This window comes from Carya illinoinensis, chromosome 16 (assembly GCF_018687715.1).
Source record: "Carya illinoinensis cultivar Pawnee chromosome 16, C.illinoinensisPawnee_v1, whole genome shotgun sequence".
Taxonomy (NCBI): Eukaryota; Viridiplantae; Streptophyta; class Magnoliopsida; order Fagales; family Juglandaceae; genus Carya; species Carya illinoinensis.
Genome location: NC_056767.1, coordinates 156030 through 183300, shown reverse-complemented (window position 1 = coordinate 183300; position 27271 = coordinate 156030). Strand labels below are relative to the sequence as shown.

Below are 27271 nucleotides of genomic sequence, written 5' to 3'. Positions count from 1 at the left end.
TTTTAAAATTCTAGGATCCCTTCTCCATTACACCTAACTGTCTCTAAATTTTGATCTATCTTGGTGAGAGAACTTTAATGGCCCAAGAAGAAATTGCCAAATCCTCACTTCCTTTATACTCTCCACATTCTTCCAAACACTGAAAAGGAATAGCAGTTACACATTTTTTATTTATTTATAAATATTTCAAATTTCATTAATAGCATAAGAGGCGCAACTCAAGTACACTATTTATATGATAGAAAGGAGGAAACAATAACTAGTAGAACCACATCTACTCTGAGCCAACATCCATACAAAGAGCATTTTTAGAACCAAGGAACAAAGCCCATCCACTGTCTTCTCGCAATCTTCAAAATTACATGCATTTCGTTCCATCCACAAGCACCACATCCGACGTTAAGGAGCTAGCCTTGCTTCCACACTGTAGTGACTTACATCCTGACTTCTCCAAACAGCCAATAACTCCACGTCTCTTTGGGGTATCACCCAAGCAACACCAAAAATATCGAACATCCAGACCCAAATTCTACTAGCTATTTTGCAGTGCAAAAATTAGTGAGCAATTATTTCTCTGCTCATCTTGCACATGCAACACCAATCCATTACTAATATCCTTCTCAAATCATCCATGGTAAGGATCCTCCCCAATGCCACTCTCCATACAAAGAACGCCATCCCCAAGCAAGGAAAAGTAGTATTTGTAGGCCTTAATGCATCATATGACATGCTGACATCAAACCTCCATTTTTTATGGAGTCCACTTTATCTTATCATTGTTAACACCTCCCATTCTAATCAAATTAACAGATTCAAGAATAATAAAAATTACTACGATTCTCAATCGTTTGCAACTAGGAGAAAGGTGATATTCCATTGGCTAGTATCATTAATGCATTTCCAAGAGTTTGCTATCAATGCGTCCTTGTCCTAAAAAAATTCTGAACAGCTCAGGGAACACCTTCAATGGCCTGCCCCTATACCAAATGTCAAGTAAAAATTTGATCCTATACCTGTCACCTACCTCAATTCTATTTAACCTAGAGTAGATCCTCCGTCCCTTCCATATATTTTTACATACGCCAACCCAATAAAGACTGCTAACATCATTAGAGCCCCCCCCCCCCCCCCCCCCAAAAAAAAAAAAAAACAAAAAAAAACAAAAGGTCCTGCCAAACGTTGTCAAATCTTCCTAGCGATGTCAACCCAAATTTCTGTTACCTTAAACAATGCCACCAAAGGTAGTCTCTCAAGTACTTCATAGGTAAACCTGCCACCCAACATTCCAAAATACTAGCCAATTCATTGATATCTTCAATGGCCCAACTAGCTGTGATTTGGCCAAGTTAAACTTCAGACTCGATGTAGCTTCAAAACATAATAATATGCAGTGTAAGTGACAAAAATGATCCACATTATCCTTGGAAAAAATCAATGTCATAAGCAAAAAGTAGATGCGATACAAGCAGCTCTTCAAAACATAAGTAGCTGGTCAAAAAGCCCGACAAGAGTTGTCTCTCCACAGCCACAGTCAACATTCTGCTCAATGCCTCCATGAAACAACAAACAATAAGGCATAATGGATCTCCCTGCCTTGAGCCTCAAGAACTGCAGAAGAAGCTAATTGGGGAACCATTGATTGGAATGGAAAACCAAATTAAAGACATATAATACGCAATCTATCCACACCATTTATTGCTAAAGCCATATCTCCACGGCAAATACAACAAAAAAGCCCCAATTAACATTATCGTAGGCCTTCTTCAGGTTCAGCTCACAAAGTACTCCGATCTTGATCTTAGTCTACCATTGACAAAATTGTTGGCGATAAGATCTTGGTATACGATTTGTGTCTTGTTGTTGAAAGCATTTTGAGTTCTTGAAATGACTTTTCCAACACCGTTTTCATTCAATTAGCAGGCACTTTGGTAATGGTCTTGTATACACCTCCAACTAAGTTGACAAGACGAAAACCCTTGATATCCAAAGACCTTACTTTAAAAGGGAAAAGAGGCATAAATGTGGCATTGAGACTTTTTCAAACATCCCCAACCTATGAACTGTTGAAAGACATTCATCAAGTCTACTTCCACAACCTCCCAACATGTTTAAAAGAATGCCAATAAATACCTATTGGGTCTCATTACCTATTGGGTCTCAGAGCTTTGTCGCCATTCAAGTGTTTCAATTCTAGGACCTCATCCTCCCCAAACTCTCTTTCCATTGAATTGGCCTCCTCTTTTCCGGTAGAATCAAATGTTAGCCCATCCACCTTGGACCACCAACTAAATTGTTTACAACATAGATTATTGTAGAATTGTCTGATCTTTACTTTGACTTTTGTGGGATCTAAATAAAATGTCTCTTCTACCATAATTATAGGGTTGAAAATCGAAACCGCACCGATAAGACACAAATTTCCAATCTCAACCGAAACCGGCCAATGAAGGGGGGAGAAAACCGTCGACGTCGGTCTCAACATAAATCCGGTTGGTTTGTTGGTGTCATAGGTGGTGAGATGAGAGAGAAAATGGAGAGAACGTCAACGATTGCGCCATTGCCATGTCCACATCGTGATAAGAGAGGAAGGTGTGATGATGCCACGATGAGAGAGAGAGAGAGAGGTGCACACACACACACAGAGTGAGAGAGAAATGAGATCGGGGAAGAAGAGGGATGGGAGGGGCTCAAGGGTTTATTCAAACCCTAATTCCAAATGACACCGTTTGGTTTATTAAACCAAATGGCGTTATTTTATTTAAATTTTTTTTCCTAAACAATGTGTAAAATGATGCCGTTTTGTTTTAAGTGAAACAACGTCATTTTACTTCAATATATATATGTATATATAAAATATATATTGTTCAAACCAGGACCGAACCGGCCGACATTGGTTTTATCAAATTCCCACCACCTGCCAACTAGTTCTATCAGTTCCCGTACACCCCTAAATAATTAAGCTAATGGTATTATATTTGCAATTCAGATTGGCCACTCTAGTGGAAGAAACTAGTACTCTTAGCAGCATCACACAACCAAATTCCCTTGACTCCCATCTCTAGCTTCTCTCTTCTAGAAGGGTAGTTCATCCTTCTTATCAACTCTATCGTCTTAGACAAGGATTTTCTTCTACTAAGGCATCAATAACACGTAACTCCTCCGAAAAAAGTTTTTGCGATCCACATGACCAAACTCCTCTATATTCCCATTCTTCAAATATTTTTTCAAGCCTTCAATTTGCTTGCCAAGAAAAAACTAGGGGTGGCATAAAAGCAATACGACCACCACCATTGTTTAACCTTGTCCACAAATCTTTTAGCTTTTAGCCACATGTTTTCAAACATGAAATTCCCTCAACTTCTAACCACATCCTTGCAATCAAGTACCATAGTGAAGTGATCTCTTAATAACGAAGGTAACCTATTTTTTTTTTTGGCATCTCTCAAGTCTGGACCACATTGGGGGATCTGAATTATAAGACCACATGAAATTTCCACCAAGGAAATATCCATAAGACCTAGCTCAAAAGCAAATTCGGAGAAGTCTATCAAAGCTAGAGACATGCAGGTCTCACTCAATCGCTCAAAAGGCGAATGATGTTAAAATCACCCCTATGCAACAAAGAACACACCACCAACTTAACAATCCAACCAAGCCATTTTGAAACATGGTTCTATCAACATCTATAGTGTCAGTCTTCTTGAACTTGCAAGCTACGGTGTACTCCCCCTTACAATCCTCCACTTTTTCAGCCACCCTAGTATGCCACATTAATAACACACCCCTCAAAATAGCACCAATCTGCATGTGAACAACAACACAAACTACGAATATCTGCCCTTGAAAGCCAGAGTTCCTTTTCTTCAATAAATTTCTAACCCTCACTTGTTTATCACCTTGACTCAATCCCCTTACATCCTACATTAAAATTTTAGGCTTTATCATCTAGAAATATCACTCCACCTCTTTCCTCTGCCTTTATTACACCGGCCCTTGTTAGAGTCATAGTTTCTACAATATTCTAAGTGTTTTAACTTTTTTTATAATTAATGAGAGATTTTATTACCATGAATAGGCACAGCTCAAGTACACAAGCAGTATAAAAAAGAAATACCCACTACACTCTAGTAAGTGGGAAAAAGACTAATACAGATTCAGTACATTATCATCATTCTTAACAAAAATCTTAGCCTACAAACACAAAGTAGAAAAGAAAAAATTCCGAAGATCTCCGAAAGAATGCTCCTTGTCTTTAAAACATCTTCCATTCATTTCCAGCCAAAGACACCACATTAAACACAAAGTAATCATTTTCCATCTCATAGCTACACATTCCTTCCCTCAAAACCTCTCCAACATGCAAGAAGATCCAAAGCCTTTGCCACCTCACAATGAAGAAAGAGATGATTTACAGATTCACCATCCTTCTTGCACATAACACACCAATCAACAATACACAAACCACGTTTTCTAAGGTTATCTGTGGTCAATACTTCCCCTATAGCAACCACCCAACTGAAAAACGCCACCTTAGTAGGTACCTTCACTCTCCAGATGCTTTTCCAAGGGAAAGCACAACCAGGCTGACAAGTCAACACCTTATAAAAAGAACTAACTGAAAACCTGAAATTTCCAGCATGATCCCACAGTAAACTGTCCTCGTTTCCCTGCATCACTTTTGAATTATAAATTTTTCGCAAAAAATCAGAAACAACATTCACTTCCCAGTCATTTACATCTAAGATAAAATCAACATCCCGCAAAATATTATTATCTGTACATTGGAAATAATCTGCCACAGCAGCATTTTGAGACCCTTTATTCCCCGACTCGAGTTCTACAGTCTCAGCTTGCTTCAATGTCTTAAATAACGCCACAATTCATCCCCAAAACCATTGCAAGACACCCCTACCAACTTATGAAATTCCTTAACCCTCTATATAACCCAGTTTGATGATTCTAATAGAGCATAAGTAGGAATGTTACAATTTAATGATAAGCAATACCTTGATTTATCCCCCCGTGCATAAAATCAACTCGGATAAGGATGATGGGGTTTCAAATTGTGCATCATGCCTCTTTCTGTTTCGAAGTGCATCATACCTCCATATCTAAAACTTCACCTCCACTAAGAAGCAAGGGATTCCCATTGGACACCCCGATTGTCTTCCCTTCATGAGCATCAACATCGCAACTGCAAAACCCAGCACAAGCTCAGCCTAGGCCTGCTTATAACAACATTGCGCTTCCAACCAATTATGATCCTCATTAGCAACAAAGTGCTCCCAAGCCACCATAGTTAGTTGCTATTTCCATTTGATTGTTTTTTCCCTTGCCGTAGATACTGGCAACTATAGGAAGCCCCCACGAGAAAAACTCTGATCCTATAAGTTTGCAACTTTGCTCTCAACATACCCCCATCTCCTTTTGGCATCTTGATTTACACTTAACTATGTAGCATTGATGAATCTCCCATGCAGTGAGTGGTTTGCTCTTGCTTCATGCTTCGAATAGCTCTATATCTATTTCCTTCATTTTTTGGATTTAGATAGTAGGGCATACATTGAGATGGGCTTTTTTTATGGACTTGTGGGATCATCGGAAACTCAGATGCATAACCCATTATCAAATTCTTCAAATCTCTCTAACGTCGGCCATTGTCATCCTAACTCGATGACATAAGGCTTTTCTGTCTATCTGCTACAGAAGAGAAACTGAGAATTGAAATGTCTCTTGATCCTCCAATGTCATCTACTACTAAAGAAGATGCTACACCCTTATTCTTCTCTTGGGGCCAAATTCGGGTTTAGATCTGTCAAGGGTTCAACCTCAACCCACACTTTGATTTGCTTTGGGCGTGGGTTGGGCTACGATAGAGCGTGACAACCATTAAAGACCATTGGGCCCTTGGCTTTTGTTATTAAATTCTCTTCCTAAGTGGGTATGTTCCATAAGGTCTCTTGCCTTGAGTCATTATTTCGCCCTACTCCTTTTGGTTTTAAAACCGCTAGGCCTGTCAAATTTGACATAAGGAACACTCGACTGAGATCCAACCCCCCTAATTAACCATCAAACTCCTTTGTTTGCTGCAGTGGCTTTTTCACAAATAATAGAATTCTACATATCTCCTACGGCATCTCTGACTTCACAGCATGAATCTCGGGTACAACCTCATATTGACCTTCTCGATGTTAACTCTTTACATGTTTCTACTTCATCTAGTGTTCAATCAGATCGGGCAAGTCCACTTGTGTTGGGAATACCCACATTGTTCCTTTCTGGATTCTCAAGAGTCGATCGCTGCCCATACCCTAGAAACGCTTTTGCATATGACCGTTGAGCAATCCTCATTGGTGGGCTTCCACCCTAGCCTCTAACAAAACCTCTTGAACCACACACAGTAACCCACCCTTACACTATTTGCAGCTTTAGGAACATAGCAATTGAATGAATCAAAAACAGTTTCCACCTTACATAGTTCCCCTCCAAAGGTTGTCAATTTGTCTTGAGCCTTCTGTCAAACTTCTACATAATCTGATGCTGCCAGATACCTTTGTTCAGTAATGCTATGCGATATATGCTTGATTTCCTAGTCTAAAGGACTTCATAAGTGAACTCTCTTCTTTAAACAATTTTTCCGTGTAAGATAGCAACCAAAAATCAACAACCTACACCATGGATACCGTATGCACTCCAACCGAAAATTCTTTCATATATCCTCAAAACAACTCTCTTCTATCATATATCCTCAAAACATATACCCTCCACAACCGAAAATTCAAACCACTCCACTTTGATGATAATATGAATCACTAAATGCATGTTTCTTAGTACGGGTGTAAATTGGTCGGTCCGGTCTGGATGATGGACCGAAATTTTCGGTCAATCATTTTTCCTAGACCGGACTGGACTGAATATCCATAGGGACCGGACTGGACCGGTAGCTATCGGTCCAGTCCAATTATTTTTTTAAATTTTTTTCCTTGTTTTTTTCCAAATAAATTAATAAAAAATTTTATTTAAATTACTAAATTATTATTTTTTTTATAGGTAATAAGAAATTTTATTCCAAGTAAATAGGCATAGCCCAAGTACATAGGAAGTATACAAGAGAATACACCTAAATACAAGCTAAAGGAAAACAGAAATAAAATAAAGCATTACAAATATTCATATCCCTCACTAGATTGTTCACCCAAAAATTTTAAGTGCTAAAGAAAAAATCCCTAAATTCCCCCATTGTGCGTTCACAATCTTGGAAGCACCTCTCATTTCTCTCAAGCCATAAACACCAAAACAAACACAAAGGAATCATCCTCCACTCAGCTTTATTGCCTCCAAATCCCGCAACACCTTGCCAACTAGCCAAGAAATCCACCACATGAAAAGGCATCACCCAAGCAATGCCTACCCTTGCAAATAACTCATTCCACAAAGCAGTCACCATTTCACAATGTAGAAACAGATGGTTAACAGATTTACCATCTTTTTTACAGATGGTTAACAGGGCGTATGATCATGTTAATTGGGACTTTCTAATTGACATTTTGGGGAAGTGTGGTTTTGGGGAGAGATGGCGTACTTGGATCCGATGGTGCATTTCTACGGCGAAATTCTCAGTCTTAGTCAATGGAAGCCCTACAGGTTTTTTCAATAGCACTCGGGGACTAAGACAGGGAGATCCGTTGTCACCATTACTCTTTGTCATTGTAATGGAGGCTTTGAGCAGAATGATCTCAGTCCTGGTTGCAAATGGGCATATGACTGGTTACTTGATTGGAACCCCAGGAGGGGGTAGTATTAACATTTCCCATTTGTTGTTTGCAGATGACACACTAATTTTTTGTGAGGCGAACCAACTCCAAGTTAGAGTTCTGAAGGCACTCCTACTGTGCTTTGAGGTAGCTTCAGGCTTGAAGGTGAATCTGGACAAATCAGAGATGGTGCCTGTTGGTGGTGTACAGCGTCTAAGACACTTGGCGAATACTTTGGGGTGTAAGACTGCTACACTCCCCATGACATATCTAGGCCTTCCGTTGGGGGCCCCCTTGAGAGCAGTGGCGTTATGGGATACAGTGATTGAGAGAGTAGAGCGACGTTTAGCAGGTTGGAAGAGAATGTACTTATCAAAAGGGGGTCGGGTTACGCTTATAAAGAGTACGCTATCTAACCTCCCAACATATTTTCTATCCCTGTTCCCTCTTCCATCAAGGGTGGCACTTCGAATTGAGAAACTACAACGGGACTTCCTGTGGGGCGGAATAGGTGAGGAGTTTAAGTTTCATCTAGTCAGGTGGGAACAGGTTTGTAAGCCCATCTCAAGTGGGGGGTTGGGCATTAGAAAGCTGAGAATTTTTAATCAGGCTCTACTTGGAAAGTGGTTGTGGAGATACCACAGAGAACCAGAAGCTCTCTGGAAGTTGGTGATCGAAAATAAGTATGGAGAATTATGGGGTGGTTGGTGTTCTAAGGAAGTGCGAGGGGCTCATGGTGCGGGTTTGTGGAAACATATCAGACAGGGATGGGAGGTTTTCTCTCACTATACGAGGCTTCGTTTAGGAGAGGGGAACAGGATCAAATTTTGGTATGACACTTGGTGTGGTAATTGCGCGCTTAAGGTTTTATTTCCGACACTATTTTTGGTTGCAAGCGACAAAGAAAAATCAGTGGCGGAAGTCATGGTGGTGATGGGGGAGCAAATTCAGTGGAGTATCAGTTTTAGCAGGGCTGCCCAAGATTGGGAAGTGGATACTTTTGAAGCCTTTTTCAGCCTTTTGTACTCAACCAAACCAAGTGCGCAGCTTCTAGATTCGTTGTGGTGGGTACCATCGGGAAAAGGTATGTTTTCAGTCCGTGTTTTCTATAAGGCTCTAACACAAGGGCAACCCTCACAGTTTCCTTGGAAAAAGCTTTGGAGACACAAGGCGCCTCTCAAAGCGGCATTCTTTGTGTGGTCCGCTTCATTGGGCAAGATCCTCACAACGGATAACTTGAGAAAACGAAGGGTGATCATCGCAGATTGGTGTTGTATGTGCAAGAAGGGGGGAGAATCTGTTGACCATCTTTTATTACACTGTGAGGTAGCTCGAGGGCTATGGAACGAGGTTTTCTGTAGATTAGACTTGGGTTGGGTTATGCCGGAATCAGTTGTGGCGGTTCTTGCTAGCTGGACAGGTTTAAGGGGCAACACCCAGATTAAGGCAATTTGGAAGATGATCCCGATATGCATTATGTGATGTGTGTGGCAAGAACGCAATGAGCGGACATTCGAGGACAAAGAGAGATCAAGGGAGGAGCTGAAAGTCTTCTTTTTTAGAACTCTCTGTACTTGGGCTATTGCTGTTAGTTTTAATGGCCAGAATTTACATGAGTTTCTTACTTCTTTTGATCCTACGTAGTGTAGGACATTCTTTGTACTGAACGTGGCATTTTGCCTATTCTTTTGAATATATCTTCTTACTTTTCTCAAAAAAAAAATGAAGCACCAATCCATCACATATAAACCCCTTTTTTCTCAACTTATCAGTAGTTAAAACTTTCTCCAGCGACACCAGCCAGCAGAAAAAAGCAACTTACTTTTTTTTTTTTTTGATAAGTAAAAGATAAATATTATTGATCAGAATATAACAGGCATGGCCCGTGTATACAGGAAGTATACATCAGGTACCTAAATACATTCTATGAGCGAGGAATCAAAGACAAGAAATCATGGACATTGTCCCCATTTAGTACAAAAGCAGAAAACCAAAGCAATGAAGTTCGAAAAAAAAAAGTTCTTTAGCTCCTCCATAGTGCATTCCTTGTCTTCAAAGCAACGCACATTTCTTTCCGACCAGATACACCACATGATACATAGTAGGATCATCTTCTATACTGCTGCCACTTGCTAGCAACCTTGTATCTTCCTCCAACAACCCAGCAGGTCCACTACCCTCGAAGGCATAACCCAAGCAATGTTGACCCTTTGGAAAATCTCATCCCATATCTCCCTTGTAATCTCACAATGTAATAGAAGGTGATCCACAGATTCTCTATTCTTTTTGCACATATAGCACCAATCCATCACTACACACCCCTTCTTCCTCAAATTATCCGTAGTCAAGATCTTCCCAAGTGCCGCGTTCCAAACAAAGAAGGCTACTTTGGAGGGTACATGCGACCGCCAAATATTCTTCCAAGGGAACGTATGATGGTTTTGTGTGGTCAAAATTTTGTAATACGCCTTTACCGTAAATTTCTTATGATTATTAGACCTCCACTTCACACGGTCACACTGTGCCATAGGAGTCCCCATGGAGTATAGAAGGCTGAAAAGATCTGATACAAAAGATAATTCCCAATCATGAAAGTCCCTGTTGAAAAGAACATCCCACTGAATAGTGCCATGATAAAGGGACCGCATATCCGCAACTGAAGCTTTCCAAATGCATTTCCAGGGGTATGTTTTAATACCATGACTATTTAAAACCTTATAATAGGAATTCACAGAGAAACTGGATTTGTTATCATGAACCTACTGCATCCTATCCTCCCTGACTAGATCAATCTTCAGATCATAAAGTTTTACATAAAAATCAGTAGCTTCACTCACTTCCCAGTCCTGTAAATTCTCTAGTAAATTCCACATTCCAATTCGACATATTGTTAGAAAGCAAGTATAAATCAGCCACAGCAGCCCCTTTATTTTTAGCAATCCTGAAAAGTCTAGGGAATGCTACTTTAAGTGGTATATCACCACACCAAACATTGTGCCAAAAGAAAATATTAGTCCCAGTTCCCACTTAGAAATTAATGTTTTTAGCAAAATCCCCCCATCCCAACCAAATGGACTTCCATAATCCCACCCGAAATACCCCTTTTATTTCATTAGAACACCAATTCCTCCACATTCTTCCATATTTAGCATCTACAATCTGTCTCCACAATGCATCTCTCGTTGCTGTACCTCCAAAGCCACTTCCCAAGAAGGGCTTTCTTAAAAAGCTTTAACTTCTGCACACCCCAACCTCTACTAGACACTGGAGTACAAACCTTATTCCAACTCACCAAGTGATAATTACATTCCTCCCCAATACCATACTATAAGAAATTTATAAAAATCCTCTCATTTTTTTTTTTACCACCCCTGTTGGAATAGGGAAAAGAGAGAGGTAATAAATGGGTAAATTAGACAAGGTGCTTTTAATCAAAGTAAATCTTCCCCCTTTGGACAAATATAGTTTTTTCCAACTAGCCAGTCTCCTCTCGAACTTCTCAATCACCCCATCCCAAATAGACACAGATTTATGGGGGCCCCCCAAAGGTAACCCAAGATATTTCATGGGTAGGGGTGTAACCGGTTCGATTTTGGACAAAATTTAGGACCGAACTGATATGAACTGGTTTTGCATTTTCCAAAATCGATTACGCACCGGTTACCCTTCTAAACTTATACCTTTGATTTTACCGGTTTCCGGTTAGGTTTTTTGGTTTTAATAAAATACAAATTCCTCATAAAAAAAAAATGTTAAAAAAAATTCTTTAAAAAAAAAATCTGTTTTATTAAAAATCTGTTACTATTTAAAAAAATCTACTTTATAAAATAAATTTGCTATGTAAAAAAATTCTGCTATAAAAACCTACTTTATAAAAAAAATCTGCTATGTAAAAAAAATTCTGCTATAAAAAAACTGTATATTATCAAATAAGTTTTCATGTTTAATATTAAAGTTTTATGTTAAAAAATATAATAACATTATCTTATATATAATTATAATTTATATTATTATATATAAAAATAATATATAATATAAAAAAATATTATATATAATATTTAAAAAACTAATTTAAATATATATTATAATGAACCGGTCCAGTCCGGTCCCGTTCAGTCCTAAGAATCATGAAACCAGAACCTGATTGGTTCCGGCCGGTTTTGGCATTTTAGAAACCGATTCCACCGGTCTAGTCCGGTCCGGTTTTCCAATTAAAATTTACACCCATATTCATGGGTAAAGAAGATACTTTACAACCCAGAACATTGGCCAAATCATAAATAATGCTGATTGAACCCACAGGAACAATTTCAAAACATAACAATAAAGCTCTTAAAGCATGAAGATGATCCTTATTAGCATCACCAAAAATTGAAGTATCATCCGCGAAGAGAAGGTGAGAAACTGTGATGCAGCCCCTAGAAACATCTCCCACCTTAAAGCCCGACACAAAACCTCCTTCAACTACCACTTCAATCATACGACAAAGGCGTCCATGACAAGACAAAAAGGAAAGGAGATAAGGGGTCTCCTTGCCTTAATCCACGGGAGCTGCTGAAAAAACCAGCCGGAGAACCATTCACCAAAATAGAGAACTTGGCCGTCGAAATGCAATGTCTTATCCATGAGCACCATTTCTCCCCAAATCCAAATCTCCCAAGCAATTAAAGAAGAAAATCCCAATTGACAGGATCAAAAGCCTTTTCCATGTCCAATTTGACTAAAATTCCAGATTGACCCATCTTTTTTCTACTTTCCAAACACTCATGAGCAATTAATATCAAGTCAAGGATTTGTCTTCCCTTCACAAATGCATTTTGGGGCTTTGTTATAATCTTATCCATAACCACACAAATGCGGTTAGCTAACACCTAAGAGATGATCTTGTAAACCCCATTAACCAGACTAATAGGGCCAAAATCCCTCATTTCTACAGCACCCGCCTTTTTAGGGATGAGAGCTATAAAAGTTGTGCTAAAAACTTTTTTCAGATTTCCTGAAGTAATGAAATTCATCAAAAACTACATAATGTCATCCTTCACAATATCCCAACAAGCTTGGAAAAAAGCCATGGAGAAACCATACGGACCCGGAGCCTTATCCTTAGACATGCCCCTAGCTACATCAAGAACTGTTATAAAAGAATAAATAAATAAAACTACATCAAGAACTTCATCTTCCTCAAAAGGCCTCTCAAGCCAATCTGCAGTGAGAAGATCAATGGAGTAAAAAACCAGCCCATCTAACTTGGGCCTCCATGAATATTCTTCACGAAAAAGTTTCTCATAGAAATTCACAATATCATCTTCAATATCCTCCTTGTCACAAAGCACATTGTCACCAACTTGAAGGACTTCAATGGCGTTAATTCTACGATGAGAATTAGCCATTTTATGGAAGAATTTCGTACATTTGTCTCCTTCCTTAAGCCAGAAAATTCTAGATTTTTGTCTCCATGAAATTTCTTCCATAAGCATAAATTTGTCAATATCTGCCAGCACCTTTTTTTTCAGCTCCTTTTCTTCACTAGAAATTATACTACCCAACTCCTTATCCTCCAAACTGTACATTAAGTGAATTATTAATGTAGATTATATCACTAACTCATTAAAAAAATATTTTATATGTTCAATGATAATAAATTAGATGAAAATTACATAATTAATTATCCAATTATTATATAAAATGATATATAAAATATATTTAAAAATTAAAAATATATATTTTCCCAATTCAGTCGGTCTGAGGAAACCCCACCCCGAGACCGGACCAAAGACCAAAAGTTGAGAAATCCTTGGACCGAGACCGACCAGTCCAAGCTTCGGTCTAGTCCGGTCCGACCGGCTTTCACCCCTATTTCTTAGAGTGAAGGAATGCAAAGGTCCCATGATAATTTGCAAGTATGTATGACTTAGATGGCAAGACTCATTCTAGTACCCTAAAGACCATGCGTAACACCCCACTCCCCACGGTTAATAAGAAAGTCACTTTTAAAAATTATCGGGAGCCGGAGTGCTACTACTGATCTTGACTTAAAAACATTTTCTTTTATTCTGAAGGAAGCGCCATGTACAAAGTAACTAAAAATAAAATCATTCTTTATTAAAATATTGAGATCATTAGAGAGGGTGTGCGAAAGCATTTATTAAATTTTTCAAAATCCGTGTCATAAAAATCATAACTTAAAATCTCTATACATGATTTAAGCCACTGTCACGCCTCCCTAAACTAAGTTTCATCCTGCAGCTATACTTTCATAAATATTCTAACCTATTTAAAAACATAAAACAACTAAAATGAGTCGATGACTCAGTAAGAAACTCATCATAGCATAAACATACTTAACATAAACTTTTTCATAAAATATTTCATGTTGAGAATTTAAAACCATGATTGTTCATACGTATACTATGACATGCATGACTTATCTTGGCTTATCTAACTTATCTTATTTATCATACTGGCTGACACACTTAACCTTGTGTGCAAGGTTGTGCACTGTCCCCATATCCCACGGCCACAAGGAGAGCCCCTAATAGTATTCTAGCATACTATGGTGGACCATGCTTAGCTTTGTGGCTTATACATCCACCCATAAATTGCATTGATACCATAAATGGTCATCTTATTAACTATTTTGATCTTATTTTATACTTGATCATAAGAAAGCATAGGTGTCCTATGCAGCGTGAGATGCAAAATACATACATAATTATAAAATGTGGAATGAAACATGATAATGAATTATGATGAATCACGTGCTTGCAAATATCATGACATGCGTAGTACATAAACACTAGCTTCCAAAAAACTGACTTTAATAACAATATAAATAACTAGCTAACATGTGGTAATTTTAATTTATGATCAAACTACTTACCTCACAACGTTAATCCAATATTTCCGACATGAAATCGATCACGTGAACTAGGAGGAGAGAAAAAGTGAAGGATGTTGTGAGAGGAATGAAGCAGTCGGCTATTGGCGTGGTGAATGTGGGACACGCACAGTGCTGGATAGGGTATTTTGGGTTCAACCACTGCACTTACGAAGGTTTATGATTTTTCCAAAATAACAAACGAAAGAGAGATATTTATAGAGAGATTGAGAGAGGGTGCCAACGAGTTAGAGTTCGACTTTGTCGCGATCATTTAAGAAGAGAGTTTGAATTTAAAAACCTAATCTAGTAGTTCATTCAATGTATGATTGACAATGACTAAGACTGCTTAGGGGAATTCAATCAGTAATGATTTTAAATTGAAATAAATTTATAATGGTCGATCTTTAAATTCTAAAATGATTCTAACTCATTCAATAAATAATAATTGGGATTAACCTAGTTATTGAGCCTAATTTAAAACTTCTAATCAACCTCAATAATTTATCGCTTGTGTGCTCATCCAATATGACCCATTAAATATTTTTTTGATAGTTAATAAGAGTTTTATTACCATAAATAGGCATAGCCCAAGTACACAAGAAGTATACAAGAGAAAATACCTACATACAGCATCTAAGAAGGAACGAAAAAACTAGAAAAACTCCAACAATTCATCACTATTCAATACAAAAGCCTTAGCGCAATGATAGAGTTTTGAGAAAAAAAATCCCTAATTTCTTCCAACAAACGTTCTTTGACCCATTAAATACAATTTAGGCCCAATAAAAATTATCAATATTCCGCCCTTAGAATTATTGAGTCGGTTCATTACACCATGCAAAGAGGAAAAACAAAAGTTTAACATTTTTTCTCCTAACCATTGCAATGGGACAGTTTTTTTGACACATGCCATATGTTTGTGATTACATATCCTTACTAAGAAAAAAAACTTTTACATAAAATCACTTGATGTTATAGCTCATGGGGGGTACGGAGAAAAGTTTTTGTTGCGTTAGGCCACCCATCATTTCTATACATGATAACAAGAAAACATAAATTCGTGTGTTCACGTGTACAAAAAAGATTGCAATTGACTTAAAAATCGACAAAAGAAAATAGCTTTATATTTTCTATTGGATTGCACAAAAATCGTTTTAAGTAAATATAATGTTCTTTGCAGCATAATTTCATCCATGCATTGCATATTAATTGCCAGTAAAAATCTAAAAAATGCATATAAATATTATTATAGTTGAATGATTCAAACAACCATTGCTGAAGAGAAGGGAAAACAAAACCTGATCAATTGTTCGAATATCGGGAGAAAGACCACCATGGACACAAAGCACCTGGGACAGCATATCAAATTATATTTAAAATTCTAAAAGCATGCAGTTAGAATGAATGATACAAAGAACATATAAGTTTATACCAATATCTATAGATAGGCCGAAAGAGAGAGAGAGAGAGAGAGAGAGAGAGAGAGAGAGAGAGAGAGAGAGAGAGAGAGAGAGATTTACAGTTCCATCAATAATTGCTGAGAGTGTCAAATAGTCAAAAACGTCTGTACAATACCGCCATGCATTAGCATTTCCATACTTCCTCTGGCACTCATCGTAAAAACCATATACCTACGCAAATTATGGAATTTTAGAATAATGTATTAGATCAAAAATGTTTGTTCTTTCTTTAAATTAAATATATCAGACGTAAAATCTTACTCTGGCAAATGCAAGATGCCCTTCCTACAAGCATAAGATCTTGACATGCATATCGAGATCATTTTTAACATAGCAAAGAAAACTAACAAAGTCAAACAAAGTTGAACCACGTTTGTGAACAAAAGAATTCTGTCAATAAGCATCCATCTAGTTAGTAAAGCTCATAATCACAATGATTTCACCTTTTTTTTTTTTTTGTGATTTCACCACAAATATGATTCAAGCCACAATGTGTAGATAATAAATACAAATTTTCCATTCAATATATCAACATTATTAGAAATAAAAAATAAAAAATAAAAAAAAAATAAAAAAAAAAACTACCCTGAAAACCAAACCAATCTTGATGCCAAAAATGAAACAGGAAAAAGAAAATTGCTTATCAGATTAAAACCTCATGTATCAATTTGGTTAGTGCTATGTGATCTTGACATGCCTATCAAGATCATTTTTAACATAGCAAAGAAAACTAATAAAGTCAAACAAAGTTGAACCACTTTCTTGAACAAAAGAATTCTGTCAATAAGCATCCATCTAGTTAGTAAAGCTCATAATCACAACGATTTCACATTTTTTTTGTGATTTTACCACGAATATGATACAAGCTACGATGTGTAGATAATAAAATACAAATTTTCCATTCAATATATCATGTCAAAAATGAAACAGGAAAAAGAAAATTGCTTATCAGAATAAAACCTCACGTAACAATTTGGTTAGTGCTACATGTAACAATAGTAGTAAAGGCATCAATGAGGTGGCGAGAGATCTTGAAATTAGAATTAAAAAGCACACCTGGGTTAGTTGCCTGCTTTCATGGTTTCCACGTAAAAGGGTAATATTTGCTGGGTATCTGTGACAAACAAAAGCACCATAAATAACAAGGCCAAACAAGCCTCTTGGGGAATGACATATACACCTAATAACTAGCGAGTGCACAAACAAACAGATAGATCATGAAAGCAATTGCACTACCATCCATAGTCTTCGCTATGTGAGCCTCAAGGAGCCCGTATGAAAATCAATGGGAGATTCAAACCCCACAGAGGTCCCATTATATAGGCAGATGCTCATATGGCTCCATGTCTTCTATGACAAAAGAATGATGGAAAATATAATTCTGATATTTAGGCCCCAACTAGGTCGTAAATTGGCAAAAATGTTTTAAGATAATACTTGCTAAAAATACCTATCAAAAAAAAAAAAAAGATAATACTTGCTAAAAACTATACAAAAACTAAGCACCAAAAGAAGAAAAACATGGCAATAACAACCATTGTATTCTAATTTTTCTGCATCAGTACTTCCCATCTCTCTTGATGTCAACTGACGCATACATTGATCCCTTACACATTACTACCTAGGGCCAAACAAGTTTTTTGATAACCTAAACAATCAATCACAGTACAGTCACCAATAATGTGGGTGGTTAAGACATCCTAAAAATTGTAATCCTTCATTTGCAAGCAGAGGAGACACGTGGATATATAATAGTGAAACACCCCAAACTTTTGAGGTTTCTAATTTAGGAAAGTTAGGGTTTACAATATAATTAGGGTTTCTATTTTTAGAGCATGAATTAGGGTTAAATCCGCGTTCATTCCTTGAGGTTAATTATTGGGCAGCAAGAATTAGACCCTAGGATTATGGAGGATTAATTTTATGAAGATTTAGAAACCCACAAGCCCGCTAGGCCAAAGCCCATTAGGCCCAAGTAAGGATGAGTAAGCCCAACTATTATCCTAGCCAAGCCCATAGATAGCCCATGAAAGTGAGCCCACATAGGTTATACCTGAAACCTACTTGTACTACACTTCTAGTCGCAAGCACAAGTCTATTTCTACTCCAACTACAAGTCACCTATTCCTACTCCAACCACAACTCCTAAGGAAACCAGAACTTCTAGTCAACTATGACTCCAAATCACATTCAAGCACTCTAGTAAACCCACAACACTAGGACTACCACACCCTCCAAACTCTATTTATAGACCCCATATGAGAACCTACCAACCATGACATGAGACCTAAGCATGACCCCCCCTCCAAGGCCATAAAATTCTCTTAATTGTAAAACCAGAATCTCTAAGCCCCCTACAACATTCACCCCCTAAGCAAGAAGATCAAGATCCAAGCCACTTAGGCCTCGTTTGTTTTTGCATATGAGATGAGATGAGTTGAGATAAAAGTTGAATAAAATATTGTTAGAATATATATTTTTAATATTATTTTTGTTTTAAGATTTGAAAAAGTTGAATTGTTTATTTTATTTTGTGTGGAAATTGGAGAAAGTTGTAATGATTAGATGAGATAAGTTCAGAAGAGTTGTAAAAACAAACAAGGCCTTAGCCAATCCGTGTAATCCAACCCAACCTTTGGATCAAGCTCTTCCTTTAGGTAACTCTTTCTCTTTTATGATAGGTATGTTAGACTAATGCCATGAGATTGTATGAAAATATTGAAATTCGGATTTCATAAAGAGCTAGGAAATACACATGCTAGAATTAGGTTTATGGCATTAGAATGCATGTTATACACGGGATTGGACAAGCCTACATATAGGAAGATTATTTTAATGAAATAATGCATATTGGAGGACTTAGCCCCACGATTTTGATGGTTTAGGAGAGATTTTACAAAGAGAGATCCTGAGCGATTTGGGTGACATATAGTATATGCTTGAACGTGGAAGGATGCATTGAGGATAGGGTCATGTGAACTCAAATGACTAAGTGCTAATAGCATGCATAGCCACGGGTTTGCTTAGGCAAGATTAGGTTTGAAGATCTTAGAGTGCATAGGTATTAATTGTGATGGAAGATGATGGAATAAAATGATTAAAGTGATCTAGAAAAAGTTTGAGGGCTAATTGAATGTTTAGGAACTCAATAGGCATTTGGGTAGTCCAACTAAGAGTAGTAGTCTTTAAAGTTTAAAATATTGATATACGAGATTATAAATTGACGTGATTACATATTTATTGGATAGGTGGTTATCGATGCACTAATTGATGTCCAAAGTTGTGAGGTGAATAATATGATCGCGCCCATTTTCAACTGAGCTTTGTATTGGAACTTCCTTTAACCTTCACTAGAATATCAGACAAGTAGATGGGTTCTTAAGAGATGGCGTGGTCTGGAGAGCTAGTAATAGAGTCTAAACTGATTGTGCTTGCGAAGGAGGGAGGTAATCTGCGTATCTCAGAGCAGGGGTGGAAGGTGAGACATGAGATGCTGGTGGGTCTTAATGCACCATGGTAAGAAAGATAAAAGACAAGTTATGAAAGAAGTTTTAAAAATGGCCATAAGAGATGCATGGTACCAATGCAGTTATGGTGGATGTGCAAGCCACGACCCTAAGCGTGGTCTACCATAGTATGTTATGATAAGTTAAGGAGTTCCCCTTGTGACCACAGGCAGTGGAACCGGTGCACAACCCTGCACATGTGGTTAAGGTGCGCTGGCTGTTAAAAAAAGGGAAATACAAGTTGAATGAGTTATGCATAGTACATGTTAAATGTTTGTGTTGGTATGAGTATTAAGTATGCAAGTTTTTCAAAGAGACCCTATTTTATATTACTTTTACTACGTGATGTATTGCTTATTGCTTATTTGCCTCATTTTTTGTATGTTTTAAAAGTTTTGACCTACCCAAGTTATGGTTATTGTGAGAAAGATGCTACAAGATGGGACCTGACTCAAGGAGACGAGGCCTAGGCAGTTTATTAGATATTTAGTTTTATGTTTTCAGTCATTAAAGGCTTGTTTGGAAAAAGTTTTCATCCCCAAATTCTCATCTCATTTCCTTTCTAAACATCACTCGAACACAAATACTTTCAAACTAATCATTACAACTTTCTCAAACTTTCAAACAAAAAATAAAAAAACAATTCAACTTTTTCAAATCCCCAAACCAAAATAATATTCAAAAACTATATTATAACAATATTTTAACTTTATAATATTTTTTATTCAACTTTTCCTCTCTCCTTTCCCAAAACTCCACAAAACATTAAACTCAAACTATCTCACTACTATTCAAACTCAAACTATCTCACTACTATTCACAAACTATCTTACTACTATTTACAAAATTCTCATCTCATCTCACTCCCCAAGCTTGTCCTAAGTTTATTTTTTTTTGATAAATAAGCTTGTCCTAAGTTTATTTTGTTATGCTCATGAGACTTGAATGAGTTTAAATAAGTGCTTCCATAGACTCTCCTTTAAATTTTAATGGAGTACGTTTTATTTTAAACTATAAAATTTTTTATACCCTCCTTTCTGTTTTAGTTTTGTTTCATTAATAGGAATTTTTCTTTTCAATAAGTAATAAAAGATTTTATTCCAAAGAAATAGGCATAAGCCCAAGTACACAGGACGTATACAAAGGAAATACCTACTACTTTCCAAGAACAAAAGGAAAACTAAAACAGAAACTGGAAAATATCTTTCGTTACAAAAACTTTAGCCCACAATCTTAAAGTACTAAAGAAGAAACCCCTAAGTTCTCCCAATGATCCTTTTTTGTCTTCGAAGTATCTCACATTCCTTTCAAGCCATAGACACCACATGAGACAAGAATGAATCATCTTCCAAACATGAATAGCATTCTTACTACCCTTCAAATCTTTCCATCCTACCAATAAATCCACCACTTCCTTGGGCATTACCCAAAGAAAACCAGCCCGATTCAAAACCTCATTCCACAAGAACCGGGCCACTTCACAATGAAGAGAGATGTTATTTACAGATTCCCCATCCTTCTTGCACATAACACACCAATCAGCAATGAACATACCTCTCCTTCTAAGATTTTCAGTAGTCAACACTTTGCCTAAGGAAACCACCCAACAAAAAAAAAAAAACCAACCTTGGAAGGAACTTTCACTTTCCAAATGTTTTTCCAAGAAAATTCACATCTCTTGTGACAACTTAATAATTTGTAAAAAGAGGAAACTGAGAACTTAGAATTTCCTACAAGAACCCACAGCATGCTGTCCTCCCTACCAAGCATCAACTTTGAACTATAAATTCTTTCCAAAAAAGCATTTACATCATCCACTTCCCAGTCATTAACATCGTTAATAAAGGTGACATTCCATTGAATATTATTGTCAATGCCACAGAAAGACTTTCCTACAGCTGCATTTTGATCCCTAGCAATTCTGAAAAGAGAGGGAAAGTCCTGCTTTAGGGGAGAATCCCCACACCACAAGTCATGCCATAAAAGAGTCCTCTTCCCATCTCCCACCTTCAATATAATGTGATCTGAAAAAATCCCCCATCCTTTTGTAATGAACTTCCACAAACTCACCCTTTACGCTCCACTAGTATCTTTAGAACACCAACCTCCCCACATACTACCATATTGTATATCAATAACATTTTTCCAGAAGGCATTACTTTCCAAATGGTATCTCCAAAGCCATTTCCCAAGTAATGTTGTATTAAACAATCTTAAATTTTTAATCCCCAACCCTCCACAATCAATCGGTTGACAAACCTTCTTCAAACTAACCAAATGTATCTTTTTTTCATCTCCTTTGCCACCCCATAAAATTCCGATATAAACTCTCAATTCTTTTTTCAACCCTTTTCATCAACTAAAAAAGAGATAAGAAATAAGTGGGAAGATTAGACAAAGTACTTTTTATTAGAGTTAATCTTCCCCCCTTAGTCAAGTAGATCATTTTCCAACCAGCTAGCCTCGTTTCTATTTTCTCAATCACCCCATCCCAAATATTAACATATTTAAAAGAAGCCACAAAAGGAAGCCCTAGGTACCTCATAGGAAGTGAAGAAATTCTGCACCCCAAAATGTTAGCCAAGTCTGAAATATTCTGAACAGAACCTACAGGAACAACTTCAGATTTCGATAAATTAACTCTTAACCCCAATACAGCTTCAAAACACAGCAGAAGTGCTCTCAAAACACGTAGATTGTCAGAAATCTTTGTCAGAAATCTTTTGAAGGCGATCAGTAGCATTCCGGATTCCCTAGGTTTCTATAAATGGCGTTGGAACGGGGTGTTACAAATAGTCATCCTAACTTCATTGTTGAGAAAAAAAGGCACAAGTCACCAAGTTCTTTTCCTCTACCATAGTTATAACTTAGTATCTGACCTGTAAACTATATGTACAAACCTAAAATAACTTGCATACGACATATTCTAGTGTGCTATGAGCTTTGGGAGGCCCAAAAATGTTAAGTAACGACGTGATGCAAAGAAGAATAAGGCTATATGAGGTAGTATCAATAAAGAATTAACTTCACATGAAAAATAACACTAGTTTTTTTTACAAGTACATGGAAAATAACACTAGTTTGTGCAATGATGGGAAAAAATGGAGCGTAAATTGTCTAGTTAGAAGAGGATATATTTATCCAAGGGTAGAAGAGTTACATTGATAAAAAGTACTCTCTCCAACTTGCAAACTTAGTTTTATCATTATTTCCACTATCGTGCAAGGTGGCTCACTAAATAGAGAAATTGCAACAAGATTTCCTATGGAGGGATTGGATGAAGAATTCAAGTTCCATTTGGTAAATTGGGCTATGGTTTGTACTCCAATATTTTATTTTTTTTATGTCGGGGAACCTCTCCAACGCAGGGCCCTTCGGACCCACCCATGCAGAGTAAACCCCGGTCTCGTACACCGCACCCTCAGAAGTTTCCCTACACGTAACTAATTAAATCACTGGCTTTTCACCATGGGATGTGACCTCAAAGGATTGTTTGCACCCATGAGGTTTGAACCTTAGACCTTGAAGGGCTTGATACCCCAAGACCAAGGCCTTCACCACTTGGGCCAACTCATTGGGGTTTATACTCCAATATGCAAAGGAGGGTTGGGAATTTAGAACTTTCTAGTTTTCAATAAGGCCTTATTGGGTAAGTGGTTGGGGAGATACCAAGCAGTGAGGGGAACTTTTGTGAAGGGCAATCATAGATCTAAACTATGGTGTATTGTGGGGAGGATGGTGCTCAAATGAGATGAGCAGATCACATGGGGTGGGGCTTTGGAAAGAAATAAGAGGCTGGACGAACTTCTCTCGATACATACGCTTTGCAGTTGGGGATGGTTCTAGAATTAAATTCTGGAATGATTTATGGTGTGGAAACTGAACCTAAAGGAAGCTTACCTAGCAATACAAGGCATTGCATGAAGACAGGAGGCTTCAGTAGTAGAGCTCAAGGATCTATCTAGTGGTTCGCCTCAATGGAATGTCACCTTCCTTAGAGCTGCCCAAGATAGGGATATTGACACATTTACAGATTTCTTCAATCTTGTGTATAATTGTAGAGTGAATGGAGGAGATAAGATCTTGTAGTCTCTGTCCAATAAGGGGAGATTCACTGTACAATCATACTATAAGTCCTTCATGACACAATCTACAAGTTCATTCCCATGGAAGAACATATGGAAGACTAAGGCCCCCCCTAAAAGCCTCTTTTTTTTTTTTGATAAATAAATAAATTATATAGATCAAAGAATGGCAAAGTCAGTACACAACTCTAATGCCCTAACTAGAGACAAGAAAATCACGAAGGGCGATGCCATTACCCTAAAAGCCTCTTTTCTTTGTATGAACAGCTTCATTAGGGAAGATTCTCGCCTTAAATAAACTAAGGATACGCAAAATCATTGTGTTAGGTTGGTGTTATATGTGTAAGAAAAGTGGGTAGTCCATGGATCACTTATTATTGCATTGTGATGTGAGCTTTTGGAATGATCTTTGCTAAGTGGGGCTCCATTGGGTGATGCCACGAAGGGTAGTCAATTATCTGGCCAGCTGGCGAGGCATCTAAAGTAATTCTCAAATAGAAGCTATGTGGAAAATGGTTCCAATTTGTTTATGGTGATACATATGGATGGAAATGAATGGTTAGAGTTTTGAGGATCGTGAATGAACAATGGATGAGCTTAGAATTTTCTTTCTAAATACATTATTCCGTTGGTCGATTGTAATAGACTTTAATGGCATGATCGTACATGATTTCCCGGTATCTTTAGACGCTCATGCATAGGTATTGTTCTTGTATATGTCCCGCGTACTTGGCAATGCCCATCTTTAATAAAGCTCTTATTTAAGAATACTGACTCAAAAATAACACAAATTTGTGCAGTGAAGAGTTATGCCAGGGAGGGATTTTTGAGTGCTGGAGAGGTCTCAGGGGTAACATCCATATAGCTGATGTGTGGACAATGATTGCTCTTTGTATCATGCGGTGCCTTTTCACGGAGAGAAATGATCGGTGTTTCAAAGACTAGGAGTGTTCCTTGGATGAGTTTAAGAGATTCTTTCTCAACACACTATTTCTTAGGCTTTTGTTATTGATTGTAATGGAACTAGTTTTTCTGATATGCTTGTATCAATGTCTAGTTCCTAATTGTTGTTAAGTGTTTTCTATGCTCACTGTGTACTTGGGTTACGCCTACTTTTCTATCAATAAAATTTTATTTTTCCTATAAAAAAAAAATATTCAAGAGCACCTAAAAAGAACATACCTAGCTTTAAGAAGCAATAGGATCGTGAAAACTTCAAGACTATTGTATCCTCGATCAACAAAATCCCCCTGATAATAAATTAGAAACATTTAACAAATAGAGTAAATAAGCCAGTGACAAGAGGATGGTGCAATTAAAAGTTGACACAATTTTCAACAAAAAGGAGGAACTATACCATAAATATGTAATTTGTTTCCGGTACATGACCTCCTGTCTGGAAAAGTTTCATTAGATCATGAAACTGGCCATGAATATCACCACAAACAGTGACCGGACTATTGACAGGCTGCACATTGGACTCCTCAATAAGGATCTCTTTGACCTGATAATGGTAACAACTATGAACTTATTCCATAAATGATAGCGTATAAAACGAATATAGGATGGTGTCTCCCATCTGTGTGTTTGTTTTCGTGAACACTCATATTTACCACAACTGAAAGAAACAAGATCAATTCAACAAATCCTTTCAATTAGGAAAACCATCTGTTTGTAGATTTGTTTCATCAGAAACATCAAGTAGAATATAACTTCACAAATACAAGGGAAAAAAAAAACATGGAACCACCATCCAACTAGGCATGTTCAGACAGTAAATGAACACACAAAGTGACATTATCAGGGAAGTATGATTTATATATGAAAATAAATTCTAGTTTAATCTTCCCAGCTTTGAGAAAGCAGACAAAGCGACGTGTGACAGATACTTGAGAGTTAGTAAGCACTGCTTTATGCTATCATTGAAGCCTCACATTATTAGAGACAATTTGAGTCAGAAGGAACTCTATCCTAAAGATTTTGTAAGCAATCACACAACTGTCATAAGAGAAGTACGTTGCTTGCCTACAAGAAAGCGTCCTTAAGACTTTACCAGGCAAGGATACAGATTCACTTGATAGGCAGAAATCTTTGCTGCTCACCGTGTTTACCTGGAGCCAGTTCATCTTTATTTTTAGACCTATATATATCAAGTTGTCCGGGAAATAGGCACTCAAGAAATCAATGAAATGTAAATCGACTGTCCCTCTAAAAAACCAAGAATCAACTCAACCATTAAGGAGATATGTTTTCACATGTTATAGAATAAGAGGGGGCCACATTTAATTAATTAGCATGATGGACGTCAAATTTGCCAAAGCATTCGCAACCCATATTTACAAATAGAAATATGGGATTCTAAACCCAAACTCACTATAGGCAAAAATATAGCCCTCGAATGATAACGACTTTCTTCTTTTTCTTTTCTTTTTTTTTCTTTTAACAAGTAGACGATACCTAGTTTTTAAAACAGTGAGTTCATTCATTTCAAAATAATGTCGGATGCTTCACGTAAGGCCGGCAATTTGAGTCGAACGACTATCTTCTTAGAATTGCGAGAGTATAAAATTAACAATAAAATATGTCCCCTTTTCCTTTCAGCAACCAAACATATTGTAAGGATTCAACTTTGCACGCTCAGTTTCTTCTCTTTAAAAGTGAGAAACTAAGACCCTAATAATATCGAGATACAACGTAATATATGTCCATATACAGGTGTAGGGGTGTGTGTGTGTGTGTGTGTGAGAGAGAGAGAGAGAGAGAGAGAGAGAGAGAGATTTAGAAAAGGACACGGCAGATTTATTTAGGAGTGCGTCTGTGTGCCCCCCCCGGGGAGGGGGGCGGGGGGGGCGGGGGGGGGTGTTGAATACGCACATATTCGCAGAGGAGCTGAAGTTCGTCTTCCAACAGATGCTGACCCTCTTTCACCTTCGAGATCCACTGGTCCAAGTCCATCTCCGATTCTCTCCTTTTCTTCTTCGTCTGTGTTTCTTAAGGGGGCTTAGGTTTTCCTCGATGAAGAAGAGCCGCCCGAGTTGAACAACTCAATTTTCCAAGTATACAGATCTGCCTCTACCTATAACTACACATCCGTGGTTTTGTTATATTTTCCTTTTTATTTTTGTGATTTTTTTTTTTTTAATTGGCCGTAATTCATGCGAGTTTTTCTCCCTTTTCTTTGTATTTTGTCATGAAATTGGGACAACAAATATCATTGATGTAATTTTTACGGTACAGGTGTGTGGTCAATAATATATATATATTATTATAATAAGTGATTATTTATTGCATGTTTGGAGTTGTGGTGAAAAATATTACTTTTAGCTTAAGACTTATAACTTAGAGCTTAATATAATAAGCTCTACTATTGAAAAGTTATTTACTGTTTGGGATCCATAAGTCTAAAGTACTTTCAAACATATTAGATTTGTTTGGAGTTGAATTAAAAAAGCACTTTTTGAAGTAGAAATGACACAAAAGGGTATATCCTTGATAGAAATAAAATGATTTATAATAAAATAACAACGAAAATAGTCTAATAGGTATTTTAGTAATTATAATGAAAAAAAAATCTTTTCAATGTTGC

The 27271-nt window shown here is 37.2% G+C and overlaps 1 protein-coding gene across 1 annotated transcript in view; it reads right to left on the bottom strand.

Moving 5' to 3' along the window:
- Positions 1-26771, bottom strand: part of LOC122298407 (phytochrome-associated serine/threonine-protein phosphatase) — a 29464-nt gene extending 2693 nt beyond the window's left edge. Inside the window, exons 1-6 of the mRNA XM_043108137.1 lie at positions 26560-26771; positions 25043-25189; positions 24868-24935; positions 17151-17208; positions 16155-16265; positions 15933-15983 (exon numbers count right to left, since the gene is read on the bottom strand). Of these exons, the coding sequence (XP_042964071.1) occupies positions 15933-15983; positions 16155-16265; positions 17151-17208; positions 24868-24935; positions 25043-25189; positions 26560-26640 (516 nt within the window). The 5' untranslated portion in view covers positions 26641-26771. The remainder of the gene's footprint in view (positions 1-15932; positions 15984-16154; positions 16266-17150; positions 17209-24867; positions 24936-25042; positions 25190-26559) is intronic.
- Positions 26772-27271: the final 500 nt, after the last annotated feature.